At 31.6% G+C, this 16,211-nt stretch overlaps 1 protein-coding gene across 10 annotated transcripts in view; it reads left to right on the plus strand.

Moving 5' to 3' along the window:
• Positions 1–15,952, plus strand: part of LOC148613499 (uncharacterized) — a 35,360-nt gene extending 19,408 nt beyond the window's left edge. For 4 of the 10 annotated variants that reach the window (XM_088586804.1, XM_088586806.1, XM_088586812.1 and 1 more), the window contains 11 exons: positions 1,023–1,209; positions 1,773–1,948; positions 3,989–4,205; positions 5,064–5,888; positions 6,533–6,790; positions 9,665–9,811; positions 10,972–11,247; positions 12,288–12,435; positions 12,998–13,182; positions 13,836–13,881; positions 14,459–15,952. In XM_088586804.1, the coding sequence (XP_088442930.1) occupies positions 1,023–1,209; positions 1,773–1,948; positions 3,989–4,205; positions 5,064–5,888; positions 6,533–6,790; positions 9,665–9,811; positions 10,972–11,247; positions 12,288–12,435; positions 12,998–13,182; positions 13,836–13,881; positions 14,459–14,525 (2,532 nt within the window). In that variant the 3' untranslated portion in view covers positions 14,526–15,952. The remainder of the gene's footprint in view (positions 1–1,022; positions 1,210–1,772; positions 1,949–3,988; positions 4,206–5,063; positions 5,889–6,532; positions 6,791–9,664; positions 9,812–10,971; positions 11,248–12,287; positions 12,436–12,997; positions 13,183–13,835; positions 13,882–14,458) is intronic. The other 6 variants (XM_088586805.1, XM_088586807.1, XM_088586808.1 and 3 more) reach the window with 6 other exon arrangements.
• The last annotated feature ends 259 nt before the right edge of the window (positions 15,953–16,211 follow it).

Below are 16,211 nucleotides of genomic sequence, written 5' to 3' on the forward strand. Positions count from 1 at the left end.
CACTGCATTTGTGGTCACATAATACATACAAACATAACTCCCACACAAATATTTATTATTAATATTAACACATCTGAAATCAACATACATAGTAATGTACACCCGCACGAAAAATTTGACCAGCAAATTGCAAAAAATAAGACACAGTGACAATTTCAATTTTTTTAGTATATTTTTTCTAAGTTGAATTTGTTTTTAAAACTGTGTATTGTATTTTTCCTTTGCACATTTGAAGGTTACTCAATTTAGCATAGTTAATAGATCTGTTGATAGTTCCTTAATTCTGATCATTAACAGTTTTTTAAGCTGCCTGACTTTTACAGTGTCTAAGTCTGATATGTCAAGGTAGACAAGACTGGTTGGCAAATTAACTATCACTTAGGTGCAACAGAAGAGGTGTTAAAACATGTTGTTTAGGTCAAACAGGTTCAAATTTCAGTTGTATTATCTGCAGATTTGATCAAAATTTATAATGACTTTACATAATAAATCTTGTGAAGTACTCAGGTTTCACAGGTACTTTGAAGTCAAAACTAATATTCAATAATTCAGTAGTGTTGTTTTGTGCCTGGAAAGAAGATATGAGTGTTTTAATACCATTCTTAACTCAGGCAGGTCATGGAGGTTTATACAGTGTATACATAATTCATGGTTTTAGTCAATTAAACAATACCTGATTCTTGATACTAGTATTCATTGATATCAATCTATTTTCCTGGCAATCAATGATATATTGAAATATATTTAAAATCCTAAAACAAACAGAAAAAGGGCATGACAGATTTCTGTCCTTCTATCAGTCTGTCCATCCCTCATAATTCAGGGTTTGATTTATGTCTTTGGAGACTTCATAACATCATCATGATTATCGAAACACCTGTATATTGTGATAAAATTTTTTAAAATGTTTATACTAGTGAGGCATTAGTATCATTGTGCATGTTCTTGCACATGTTTTAACCTGGTTATTCTTATTGTTTTACATGGTTAAAAAAAAACAATCATAATCAATTCTATTGCAGTTGGAAAGAAGGTACAGTTCACTTGCTGAGGAGAAGGAAATTTTAGCCCAAAAAGTTGTCAAATTAAAAGATCATATATCAGATCTACAGAGACAAGTAGAGAGGAATGAACAACCTGATGGGGAGACTCATCCCAGCCTCAGTAGCTATGATCCTAACAACCCTAATGCTCTACAGAGGAAAATAGGTATATATCGGTAAACCCTCATCCCAGCCTCAGTGACAATGATCCTAACAACTGCAATGCTCTTCAGAAGATAATAGTTATGTAAACCCTCATCCTAGCCTCAGTAGCTATGATCATAACAATGCTAATGCTCCATGGCAAAAAGTAGATGTAGATAGACTAAATATACATGGTTGGCCTGTTTTGTAGGGTAATTTAGATATTTTTGGTCTAAAGGTACATTTTTATACATTTTCATGTGAAACCAGGAAGTCCAAATCTAAATGAGGTGCTAAATTGCTTTGAAAAAAGACTTAAAAATCATTAAGTTAACACTCCTCATTCTACAGACATTTTACAAAATGTTGATAAGATACTTCAGTGTGCTTGTACCTAAGAAATAAAAACAATAACAAAATTACAGAACTCATAAAAGAAATAAATAGTAATGCAAAGTTGCAAAAGCAAGGATAAATAAAAAAACAATGAAAATTTTGAAATTAGCCATTATTTTTAACTTTTTTATTGTGTATTCATGTTTCCCCCAAATACTAATACATGTAACAGGTAATTTTATATTACAGCAGACTTACAAAGCCATGTTCAAGACTTACATGAAGCTAATGAATCAGCTGCATCAGAGTTAGACAAGGCTGAGAGGAAGATCTCTGAACTGATGAAACAGAATGATGCTTTAAAGACATCACAGAATGTTGGTCAGCAGGATTTACAGTCTGAGAACAGGCGACTACATGATAAGGTATGTTCCCCCCCCACCCCCCAAAAAAAAAAAAAAAAAATAAAATGCTGTTTTAACCTCTGCAAGCAAGCAGCATGGGTATAATGGGAATCACCTTAAGGTTGCCAGTAAGATCTACAGATTGAGAATAGGCTACACACAACAAGATAAGCCCCTGGAAAGATAGATTTTTATACACCCTGCAAGTACACAATGAGATTATATTTGGAATCACCCAATCTGTCTGTTGTTCTGTCTATATATAAAAGATTTTCATAATTGAGTGATCTAGATGCCTCCTTAAGGTACACTTACATGCAATTCAGCAGTTCATAAGTAAAGCAACAGAATATTGTACTAGTCAGACTACTTGCTAAGATTGAGGAGGGGTGGGTGGAGGTCAGTGATAAGGGTGTTCATCGGTCCTTCCTTCTAATATGCAGAGGGAGCCCATCTCTTATCCGTTACTCTTCCTACATAGATAAATGGAATTTAACGAAAGTTTCGCAGAATTTTTAAATAATTTCCATTGTACACCTCCTATTTTGGATTTTGATATGAATAAATTTGGGGGCTTCACACAGCAAATATAATAGGAATGAGTATTGGGACATGGGGAGAGGTTCATCTTATATCCAATTATCCACCTACACTGCTGATTTAAATTTTATGAAAACTTCTCAGAATCTTCATTATAGATTCCCATTGTGAACCTGACCTATTTTAGGATTTGATCGAAATCAATTTTGGATTTCACATGGCGAAACATGGACTTTGTCATTTATGAATATTAGGACATGGGGCCCATCTCTCATTTGTTAAACTGCTGAATGGAATTGAATGAATCTTTTACAGAATCTTAATATAACATATTCCCATTGTGCACCTTCATTTTTGAGATTTTAATTCAAATCAATTTTGAGGTCATCATTAAATGCAGAATGGAAGGTATCAGTTTAGTGAGCATTGCTCAGAGTTTTCTAGTTCTTAAGTGTAAATTTTAGGTATGCTCTACCTATGAAATAAAGACAATAACAAAATTACAGAACTCATATAAGAGATAAATAGTAATATAAAGTGACAAAATTAGCCACTACATTCCTCAAATTGTGTATGTAGATTCATTTTTATCTTCGGGCATGTACTTGGATTTTGATGGACCTGAATTATCCCTTATTGACACTTCAGTATTTTTAATGCCCCTGCGACAAACTGTCCAGGGGCATATTATTTTATCCCTGTCCGTCCGTCCGTCCAGATTACACATGATCATGGCTTGTCCGGCTATCTCCTTGTACAGTTTTTGAACTACATCTGAAATATTTTACAGAATATTTCTACACATTATGAAGCTGTGCAGGGCCAAAGGATTTTTATTTTCTTGAAATATTACAGAAATTGGTGATAGTTACACTTAGTCATTTTAAGTGTAGTAAACCAAAGATTCTTGTACCATGATAAAACAGTACCTTCAGATCACTTGTTTACAAAGTATCCAATATTCAAATTAATAGTAAACCAAAGATTCTTGTACCATGATAAAACAGTACCTTCAGAACACTTGTTTACAAAGTACCTAATATTCAAATCAATAGTAAACCAAAGATTCTTGTACCATGATAAAACAGTACCTTCAGATCACTTGTTTACAAAGTATCCAATATTCAAATTAATAGTAAGCCAAAGATTCTTGTACCATGATAAAACAGTACCTTCAGATCACTTGTTTACAAAGTATCCAATATTCAAATCAATAGTAAACCAACACTTTTATTAAAGTCTAAATGTAGGTACTAATCGTTGAATCAATCAATAATGTAGGAAATTGTCCATCAGTATGTTTTGTTTATGGATATTGTGAAACATAACACATGCACGAGCACATAACCTGAATACAAAATAGTAAATATTTTAAGGGATCACCAAAAGGTCTTCAACAATTGAAAATGCTTCTGTAAGTAAGCTTTGAAAGGCCCCAACAACAAAAGTAATATAATCCATGGTAACAGGAGAATGACAATATTTAAAGTCAAACTAAAAATAATGTTTGTTTTTTTTCAGATTTCGAAGTTATGGGAGCAGGGATATGGTGACACAGACCACAAGACACGTGTGGAGAACCAGCAGTTACGAGATGACAACCTTGCCACACGGGAAAGGAACTACAAACTCCATGAGGAAAATCTCAAACTAAAAGAGGAGATTACTGAATTAAGGAAGGTGCTAGAGAGACAAGCCACTGAGCCAAAATTATCTAGAACAAGTATAAATAGTTTAGGTATGTGAAGAATGAAAAACAATTTTAAAGAGGATCTTTGGATACATCAACTAAGAAATATTGGAGATAACTCAATTTCATAACTGTTTAAAGTTGATAATTCTTTAATTTTAAAATATAATAAACAAATTTACAATGTATTTACATGAATTATGGTCGTTCACTTTTTCCAAATAAAATTTAGTAAAATGTAATTTAAGCCAAAATGTAATGGACAGTTTCGTTTTATCACAATGTATGTTTTGATTCAATCTGGGATCAAAATTAATTTTAAAAAATTCTTGTACCATGATAAAACAAATTCTCCATATTTGAATCAGTACTGAACCAGCACTGTTAAGGATAGGTACTGGTTATTGTTCTCCATCAATAGTGAACCAGCACTGTTAAGGATAGGTACTGGTCCTTGTTCCCGATCAGTTGTGAACCAGCACTGTCAAGGATAGTTACTGGTCTTGTTCCCGATCAGTAGTGAACCAGCACTGTTAAATTTTACATTGGCCACTTAAAAAGTGGGGGTGGGGGTGGGGGGGGGGTATATAGTGATGGGGTGTCGGTCCTTCCGTCTATACTTACTTCCTTCCATTACTCAGGGGGGACCCATCTCTGATCCATTACTGCTCCTATACCACTGATTGGAATTGAATGAATCTTTATTACATATTGCCAATGTGCATCTCCTATTTTAGATTTTGATTTAAATCAATACCGAGTCGAAAGGTGCATGTTATCAAATGGGGGAAGTGGGGGTATCAAGTTCGTGAGCATTGCTCACAGTTTTTCCTAATTATTACTAGTTTTCATTTGAAAGTAATAGAAATAATAGATACAGGTCAACATTTTCACTTTTTCTTTCAGACCGAGACCATTTTGATAAATATTCTAGTTTGGACAGATCAAAGCTTCCTGATATTTCAGCAGAAAAGTTAATTAAAACAAGTTTAACAATGCTAAACGGACACATTGAACAAAAACCTGTTTTAGAAAAAGAAGGTCATCGCTATGGATACCGGCAGAGTAAAGAGGAAAAGTTATATTCTACTTCCCCTGAGAGGGACATTTTAAAACCATACTCTTCTCATGTTGATAGTCCTAGATTTACTAGTAGTATGGAAAAATCTGATCCATATTTACGAAGTCATGTTGAGAAAGACAGTTATAGGAGATCATACGATCAAGATGCACTGTCTTTTAGAGACATAGGTGGTAAAGATGAAAGGTCATTTAAGGACACTAGTACCAAAGATGAAAGTCGATTTAGAAGTAGTCTAGAAAGAGCAGAGGCGAAGCTACGAAGTAGCCTAGAGAAGAATTCTTATTTGGACCAAATGTCTCCTTATGAAAGTAACAGTAGAGGTTCTGACAGGCACAAAATGGACAGGAACTTCATGCCTGAAAAGTCAATAATGGAGAGAAGTAGAACTCCTGATCGCTTGAAACCTGACACCTATAGGTCAAAGCCTGATGGCATTAGTGACAAGGATGAGCGATCATTGAATCAGCAATACAGTTTGACATCGGAACGCCTACAGAGTCACAAACTGGACACTGAAAGACGGTTGGATTATGGACTAGAGTCTCGAAGCCTTGCCAGTATAGATCGTGATTATAAAACACTGACAGCCTCCTATCCAGAGTTAAACAGAGTTTCACCCTCCACCTCAACAATGGAGAAAAGTAAAGGTAACTTATATTACAAGTATGCATTCTTTGTGATATATTTCTGTAGCTATGTGAATTATCTTGTTTGCTATTAGTCTACAATACAGAAGCATAAAGTTCTTAGGCAAGATAAAAGTTCTGTTGAGGCTAATATGTTTAGTTGTTTACAGTATGACATAATTAAGGCTTACTTCCTTTTAAGTGTTTTCATTAAAAGAAAAATAAAATATTGCAGACTAAAAAAAATCCTTAAAAACCATTAACCTTTTTAATTGTGGCAACTTTTATGGATTAACATTGATGACTTGTCCTTTAATTTATCATAATGCATCAACATTTTTGAGGTAATAGATGCTTGATTTTTGGACTTTGAATCAATAAACATTTTCTGTTGGAAGATTAAATTGTGGGGTTGGTTTAATTCTTTAATAAGGATTAGCCGTTTTGTTCTGTGATTACAAAGAAAGGAGATATATAACCAGTTGTGTGGTGCACTTATTAACTATTAAATTATTGTATTTGCAATATTAAATGTCTTATATTTATATTTATACAGCACCATGATTTGAATTACTAAATATTACCTAATTTACTTTAAGAATATTATTTGCAGTATAAAACAAAATTTGAATCACAAAATACAGCAAAGTTTAACAAATTTGTAGAATTATCTCAATCTGAGGTTGACCTTCGACCAAAGCGAAGTCATTCAAGAAGTCGGTCAAGGTCACCAGAAAGGCATGCTCACATTTGCTCAGATAGATCACACAGTCACAACTGTGCTCATGGGCTTCCGCCAGCACATCAGACTGGCTTCCGCTTTAGGAACATAAAAAAGCGTCACATGCCGCAACAAGCATATACGTGGGATGGTAGGTTTGCATGCGCTCAGTGTGGAAGTCATTTAGTTAAGCATTCTATAGGTAACCCATCCATAACCTAGATGTGGCTTTTTGTATCTGGCGCAGGTCGGTGTTCTAGCAAGTTTCAGTTTCTCAAAAATTTATTTTTCACCACTATTAGCAAAAAGACACTGATTTTATGTTCAGCTTTGTATTAGAATGTTAAAAAGCTGTAGTGTATAATTTGTTTGGAAAACATTGCTCTTAAAGACATTCTTCAAGAATTTTTTTAATATTAATAAATTAGTATCAAACTGCCAGTACAGATTTTTGAGAAACTGAAAATGTTACACCTATATGTATTGACATGATTGATTTGAGATTAGTTGGGAAAAGGAAGTTTGTATTCTAATCACAATATCTCAGTATGCAACTATATTTTATATGGCTTTATGTATCAGTATGTGTAGTTGTAGCCTGGAAATTGTAGACGGTCCTGGAATTCAGGAAAGGGTTTCTAAATAACAAATATTCCTTTGGTCTAAGATTGACTTAATATTTCAGAAGCAAATGCTTCTTGATGTTTCAGAAAGTGATTTTGCTTCTCTTGAGTTTAGATAGTTTAACTTAGTAAACTGACTGAGAATCTTGAATTGAGCTTTAACTAATTTCAGAATTGTCACGGTTGATATTCCAGAAGTTTTGATGCTATATTTTGCATTTATCCAAATTAAGTACTCTTTTCAAATGTTTTCTTTTTTTGGGCAACTTCACAAGAAGTCGTTTTCATCCCAGACAAAAATTTTTTTAATGGTAAAATATATAGACACCAAGATGAAAGTTTTGATTGTATCTACATTCATTACTCTTATAACTACTGCAATACAAATTAATTTGAGATAAATACTGTAATTTGATTGGTTAAAATAATTTTGTGGTATCTTAAAGGATAAAAAAAAATATTGACACACCCTTATTCAGTTAATTCAGAGTTACTTTTCTCATGTTTAAAGATAAAACTATGTTTTAAAATTAATTTATAAGAATTGGCTATGATAAAAATTTTGTCTATTGAAAAATAACATAAATTTTCCATGTGCATATTGTTTATTGCGCTAAATGCCAATTCTTAAATATACCTTATATTTAAAAAAATGACATAGCAAAGTCAAAATCCTTTTCATGGACACACTTCGGTTTTTTTTTAACAGAAATTAGCCTGCCACAGTAGAACTTGCATTTGAGCGAAAGGTTTTTAATCCCTTATAGAGGCTTTTTATGCCTATCTTAATTTTCAAATAAAAGATATGAACTAAAGATGTCAATGGGAAAAATTGGTGTAAAAATCGTAACCTAAATGTCTTTCATGTCTCCATTAACATATCAGAAAATCTTGAAATGTCTTTTTTCCTGCACTTTTTCAAATATAGAGTTGTCAAAGCAAAGTAGCATTTTTAGCTCACCTGGCCAAAGGCCATGTGAGCTATTGCCATCACTTGGCGTCTGTCATCATCATTGTCGTCGTTGTCGTTAACAATTTTTCAAAAATCTTCTCCTCTGACACCACCTGACCAATTGGAACCAAACTTGGTATTAATATTCCTTGAGGAATCCTGCATAGAACTGATGTGGGGATTTTTTGATCGGTCGAAAAAAAATGGCCGCCGTTACTAAAAATAGAACATAGGGATCAGACAGTAGTTTTTCGCATATATCTCCAAAACTGTTTAAAAGGTTTAGCAAAATTATTTCTAAGGCTGAAATGACACTTATTATAAGGCCTTCAAAAGTTGTCAGGGATCAAAGTTGTCAGGTGACTCCTGTGAGAGTTATTGCCCTTGAAAGATGAAAAATGACAGTTTATTTTACAGTTTTCAGCCAATATCTTTAAAACTAAAAGAAACTTTCTATCGCTGAAATGATCCTCATGATAGTCTTACCAAAATCTTCTTAAGTCAAAATTGTTGGACAACTCCTTGTCAGATATATTGCTTTCGAAAAACAAACTTTAATCAGGTGAGCATTTCAGTCTTCTGGGAGCCTCTTGTTGGTGAATGGATTCTATTTCCAAACTTCCACAGACATTTGGCATTTTGTCAACACAACATGTACATATCTTGTGGTTTAAAAGAGCACTTTAATTGAGGAAGTGTCATTGTTGTCATGAATAGGGCTGAAACACACACTTTAAACTTGCACAATTGGTGTATTTTCGGTTCAGTACATGTTTGATTTAAATGAATTTAAGATTTATTTTAGTTTGTATTGAACTTAGGGTATATAAATGTTTGTGTAGCTTGGTAGATATTCAATTTGTTTGATTTTACATGTAAGTGTTCCAAAATTATTTTTTGCAACTTGCAAAGACTTGCTCTAATATTAATTTTTTTATAATTTTAAGTGCTTTTAGTGTAAAAATATTGTTTTTAATGAAACTTGTATACATACATGTATGTTTATGAACATGATATAAAATTTGTAGCATTGAACTATTGTAAAAATATTTTATATGGGGGTAAAAGTATGGGCTTTTTTCTTTCTGAAACAACTCCATATCTTATTTCTTCATTACTACAGCTTTTGGAGATTGGATTAAAGGATGAAAAAAAAATAATTGTTTTTTATTTTTCCCCCTAGTCAGTCTTTCCTTTTACTGAAAACCATACAAAACAATAAAATCAATTTTAAATGGTCTATTTTAATATTTTTTTAGTTACTAAATACAGAATGTTTTGAATTTCTATCTTTTAAATATGTACTTTAAAAACTTGATTGAAATTCACAATTTCTACTCAATAAAACACATTATATATTCTCTGGTGAGGGTATACTTGTTTCTTCTTAACATTTTATGATTTCTATTTTTCATAACCAATTAAGAATGATCTCATCCTTCCATTAAACAGTAATTTTTATACATGATTGTATAAATGTGAACAATAATTTACATTCTAGGCTTAAGCCGGAATCAACCATCGTGTTCAACTGAGCCATATTTACGGGACAGTGAAATGTCGAGATACAGGTCGACACGTCCTCGAACAACAAGTCACATGGCCTATACTACACAAGATTATTATAGCAGAGATAATGATTACTATAGTATGTTTTCTGAATTACCTCCCCTTTTGATTTTTTGAAGTTATCTCCCCTTGATGTTATTCACAAAGCCATCACATTTTGTTTTGTTTTTATGGTTTTGTTTTTTCACTTGATATCTGGAGATTAGTACTTCACTTAGACTCTCTGGTTTTTCTTCTTCCTAAACTTTTCTGCCCTTAAACATGAAAAAAACAATTACACATACTTTGTTAAAAATCACTTGTTTTCTATTTTTCTCTCCACCATATCCACCAATTCTGTGTTAATGTTTTGCACTAGAAAAATGTTTATTTATTGATCTTTCTTGCAAGGGAATTCAGGTTTTGATTTATGTACATGTATGATATTCAAAAGTGAACACAACAAGATTTTGCAATCATTTTAAAAAATAATATGAATGCTTAATCTATGGACCATTCAAAGTGAATTTCTGGGTTCTCATGCATTTTTTTTTTACCTTTTCAGTTCTGCCCAAAAGTGATGAGGGTGCTTTTTAAATTGTTTTCAACCTTCAAAAATATGGTGACAGTGGTGCTCTTCTTTATATTATTTATATTGGGATAAACAAACCTGTTAACCTTTGGAACCCCTCATTGACACTGTCACATGTAGGCGATTTTTACATAAAAGCAATTATTTTCAGTTGGCCTTATTATTTCAAATGTTTTATACAAGGCATTTATATTAAAATTAGTCCAGTTTTACATAGATTTAGTTTCATTTGTTTGCACATAATTGCATTTTTCATTTATTGCTTTTTTCACTATTTTAACTAATGCTTTTTGAGAGAGAAAAAAAAAACTAATGTGAGTGTTAATACTTTACACAAGAGCAATGTATGAAGGAAAACTGCATGTTTGTGACCATGAAAGAATAATGTTAATTTCTAATGATATATACATGTAGATTTTATAGATGTCTTGCATTTTCTTCACAATTAGAACTTTTATAGCAATAATACATTACAAATCTATAAACTTTACCACTCTTGAATTAGAAATCTTCAATAGCACTAAGCTGTTTATGATCATACCTTTTTGTCTTTGCTTTCTTCAGCATCTTATATGGCAGTGTTTGTTACGAAATAAAAGACCTCACCAAATTTTATATACAATGAATGTATTAGCAAAACATAAAGTTCAAATAATAAAAATTTACAGGAACCGACAAGAAATCTAATGCTTACCAAAGTGATGGATATGAGAGCGACACTGCGACAGACATTCTAGTCTCCGCTCAGCCATACGAACAGAGAATTTCACCTACATCATCTCCTGAAGATTCCCCCAGTCACAGAGGTCATCAGAAGTACCATCGGAGGTCATATAGCCAGAGACGGGACTCGCTTGGGTCAGATGGATCATCAATTGAAGATGTGGAAGAATCGTTCAATAAACAGAGACTTCATAGCAGATCTAAATCAGCTGATGGAAGAGGTAAGACAGATGCGATAATCTGTTGTAAATGTTGCTGATGTTTCAATTTAAAAAAAAACACTGTTGTGGCAACAAAAGGACAATTTGTAGGAACAAAAATTTTGCGAAAATTTTTGTAAAATGTATTAAAATATGTTTTTGATCAAACATTCTAATAGCAAACTTTAAGAACTTCTATTAACAAATAGATAATATCTTTATGATATGCCTTTAAAACCTCTTAAATGCTTTTCACACATTGCCCATAAGTACCAATCCATAATTCAGACACTGCAATGGTAGAGGGGATTCATGGTGCAGAAAAACCCACTGAGTATATTTATGTAACTATAGTCCATTCTGTATGTAGATCTGTGTGTTGGAGAAAATCAATTAGATCCAGAACACTTTCATGTACAATCTATATAATTTTCATCTCAAAAGTGCAAAAGCTGAGACTGTTTATGTGGTCTGTAACTATTTGTGAATAATAAATAAAAGTGAATAAGGTGTATGTATATCCTCCTGTCTGACGGCTACATATCATGTCTGTACTGTTGCACTTCATTGGTCCAGTAAGTTTTCCTTAAATTTGATATTAAAAGATTTATATTTATTATTCAGTCACCAATAGTCATTAAAAGGTTTATAAATATTATTTGTTCATTGGTAGTCATGAAAAGATTTATATTTATTATTTTGTCTCTGGTAGTCATTAAAAAATTTATATTTATTATTTAGTCTCTGGTGGTCATTAAAAAAATTATATTTATTATTTAGTCACTGGTGGTCATTAAAAGGTTTATAAATATTATTTTATTCATCTGTAGTCATGAAAAGATTTATATTTATTATTTAGTCACTGGTGGTCATTAAAATATACACAATTACTTATTCTATAATTTAACAGAATATGAATTATCTAAAATGAGTTCTCTACATCTAAATATAAACCATGTCCATGGTGCATGAAAATAACTAAGTTTAATATTTATGTTTAATAATTTGAGCTTAGCTACAAAAAAGAAATGTATGGTATTGAGGCAAATATATCTTTATAGAGCTATTGAGACGCACTGAGCCAATGGGTGGATCAGGTAGAACTCCACAGAAGACAGATAGACTTAGTCTGACTACAGGGGATCCTGGCTTCCGTACAGTGACCCCAAGTATCCTCCATACACAACACAACAGAACAGTTGACAGAGGGTAAGAATTTGTTTTGGTACCTGGCTTTTGTATTGATAAAATGAAAATTTAGTATTGACAATGAAAATTTTCTGTTGACTTCATATCAGGATAGATTGAGCTTTTCTTATAGGTGTGGTATTCATTAATGTTTGTTGAAATGTCAAGAGGATTGGTGCCAGGATTTTATACTAACAAAAACAAAGATTGAGAATAGACTATGAAAATGCCTGGTTCACTCAATTTAAGGGAATATTCAAAATGCAGTATTTGGAATAGGATTTGTTGCAATAAAAAAAGAGGAAAAAAATAAACCTAACATGAATGAGAATTTTAATCTAAGCACGGAGAAATTAGAGAAATAAATTGCATGTTTATCATTTGATGCAAAATATTTTGTTAAAGCAACATTATACAGTTTGTGATATCTCTTTTATGGTAATCTATTTAAGTAAGATAATTCAGAAAAAAGCTTGGCAATTATGAATAATTCATCTTAATTTGAGTAATACTTTATAAAATACCATTTTATAATAATCATAATTTGAGAAATTGTGATAAAATTTAATTTTCAATTTTTCAGCCAACCGACAAACTTAACTTCAGGAATGAGACCATTTGCTCCAAGAACCCCTGGTGATATCAATATAGAAGATGTTGTGAAGTTCTCCCGTCAGGGTGGCAAACTCAGTCAAGGAAAAGTCAAATTTGTAGGTCATCTACCAGGTCGTAGTGACATTTACCTTGGTGTAGAGCTAGATAAAGAAGGTAAAACATATTTTAAAATAAAGTGACAACCCATAATTTAATTGCTTTAATTTTTTGAAAGAGTTTACTCTGTGATAAAATATTCTTGGCAAAGGTTTGTTTTTACGAAGCTGAATTATGCTAATTTAGATGAGAATTAAGATAATTTTTTAGTGATTTGTGCTTGATCCATTTGAGATTATGCCCAGTAAGTATTAATCTGTAAATTCAGAAATTATTGCAATGTATTTATTATTGCATAAAATACATCTGACTCAAATTTGCAATAATTTAAATGCACATTATGGAATATTTGACATTATTATTGTAGATTGTTTCACAAAACTGCAAATACTAAAATCACATTTTTGGCTCAAGTTATATATTGCATGCAATAATTTCTAAATTTATATTTCTTAATTGATTGTATATTTGTAGTAGTAGTTTTTCCATGATATTAAGTTGATAATGCTAATTATAATAATTATTCTGAGGTATTATATATCAGGAAACATGAAAAAACCTATGAACAAAAAGCATAGCACACATTAATATAAACATGAGTGAACAGGAAAATGAATTTTATCGCAAATCCAAGTTTGCCATATGATGTTATCACATACATGTTAAGGTCTCCAAACCTACAAACATAATTTGTGTGTCTTTATTTATAGATGGTAAACATGATGGGACATTTGAAGGAGTTAGATATTATCAATGGTAAGTTATCTTAGTTCTTATTCAAAACCACAGATATTTCATGCATTAGCTAGAAAATTCCATTATACATGTTATAGTTAAAAGACATTGTTATGATGTCTCCAACTCTGCCAATACATATATAGCTTGTATGTGAATGTTATTTAAGTGTAGTCAACATAAGTGATTTACTTACTGCCTATATAGACAATCAAACTTTAATTGTTGAATGCTCAAAGGGGAGATAAGAGTCCCTTTTCAACACAGTAAGTTGAAGTATATAAATAATTAAAGAAGTATTTTAAACATTGATTGTTTTCGCAGATGTAGAATCATATGTCCTATTTGACGAATAAATACAACAAACAAGTTAGAATTAACCACAAAATTATTTTTTGCGTGAATCAATATACTGTTGGAACTTCATAAATAGACTCAATATTGTACTGCATACAGCTACAGTAATGTACTAAATATCAAAATATATTTTGGTTAATCAGATAATGCATTGTAATTCTCAAAAGATTTTTCATCTACATATAGTTCTATATATTGTTATTTACTATTTAAAATAATGCTTTTCCCCTTTTTATTTCAGTAAACCCAGCAAAGGAGTATTTGTAGCCTTTAACAAAGTGGTAATGGCTTGGGCACCTAATCTTTGAAGATTGAAGACTAGATCTAAAATCAACATTCTGTCTGCAGGCCGTAACATAGAAAGTCAAAACAACTGTGAATCTTATAATGTTTGTTTTAATAATCAGACTTGGGTTCCTCTGAATTCATGTAGTAATATTCAATGTACATTTAGGTTGTAAAAACCACAATAGATGTGTTCTACTTTCACCAGTTTATGATCAATAGTGTTTCAACTTTAGATCCAGTGATTACATGAGGGTTATATTTCTTGGAAAGGACTCAATGGAATCTTAATTTCTCATTTGGGTCTCATTTGTTATGGGTTTACATGTTTAGTGTGCTTAGTCATGTTAGTAGTGTGATAGTGTACCAAGACTGAACAAGTATGTACCCAGTATAATGGTATTGAAATATACTAACTTAAACAGAAATGTGCCAGGTGTATATAACAAGTACATTTTTATGTACCAAGTGTACCATTGTTGGTGTGTACCAAAGTGTATTTGTACCAAGTGTATCAGAATTGATTTGTTTGAAAAATTGGTTTGCATTTTATATGGAAATCTTCATGAATATTAAGATAAAGATTTGATAAGCAAAGTTACAGAAATCAGTCAAATCAGATGTAAGAGACATTCCCTTGTTGATAAGAAAAAAAAACAAACGTTACAGTAACTGTTACTACCTTTGATGCCAAGTTTAGTATATCACCCCCACTTTTGATGGCTTATATTTGTCCACTCATTTCTATTTCATTTTAGGTTCTTTTTTTCAATGATGCATTCCATGAATATATAATCAAATGGGTATAAGACCTACGTTTATTTTTCTATTATGATTTCCATACGATATAGTGCAAAGTAGCTGTGATATTTTGAAATAATTTATAGTATTTTGGAATCTATTTATTGTATTTATTGAAATATTACAATGCTGCAAAGCCTACCATTGACATTCATGTTAGTTGCTAAGTGGACAGCAATGTTTTCAATTTATTTCAAAACTATTATAGTTGTGATGCACAGTTTATCAGGCCTACTCAAGAGAGCAGAAAAATATAGTGTAAACTAAGTTTGTAAATTGGTTCTGTTTAGACAGGTTTCAGTTTTCAAAGGTTCAAAACTGAAGTAAAAGGACTTTAAAAAAACTGTCTGGTTTAGACAGGTTTTTAATTTATTCAGTACTCAGTTTAGACAGATTTCAATGTATATGCTGATAAGATCAGAAGAATGTCAATGGTAACTTTGGTAGGGTAGTATTTTGTATCAGAATTCCGTCCATTTTTAAATGATGGATTTACACAATTTTTATATTATTGTCATGTATAGATATTTATGACTAGTGTAGAATTTTAACAATTCCAAAGTTTTAATATTTTTTTTGATATATTTTGGAAGCCTGTGCTTAATGGTAGTCAGTACTCTTGGAGAAATAAAATTAGACAACTTTTAAATTGTTTTTTTTTTATTTATTGTCAAGGGACATGGAAATCCTGGGCGTTCGTCCTTTTGTGTTTAATAAATTTGTTTTTGGTATGTGACCTTATTATGAAGATTAACCGATTAAGTTCGACCTTAGTTATGGTTGAATGATTTTATGGAAGTTATGGCCCTTGGACTTAAAATATTTCAGTGAATTTAAAGTTTTCCACACTTTTTTTGTAATGCTTTTACCAATTGATTTTATCTTTTGTATGTAGTCTTATTATTAGA

Source organism: Perna viridis, chromosome 6 (genome assembly GCF_037379345.1).
Source record: "Perna viridis isolate PV_CMFRI_1.1 ecotype Kerala chromosome 6, ASM3737934v1, whole genome shotgun sequence".
NCBI lineage: Eukaryota > Metazoa > Mollusca > Bivalvia > Mytilida > Mytilidae > Perna > Perna viridis.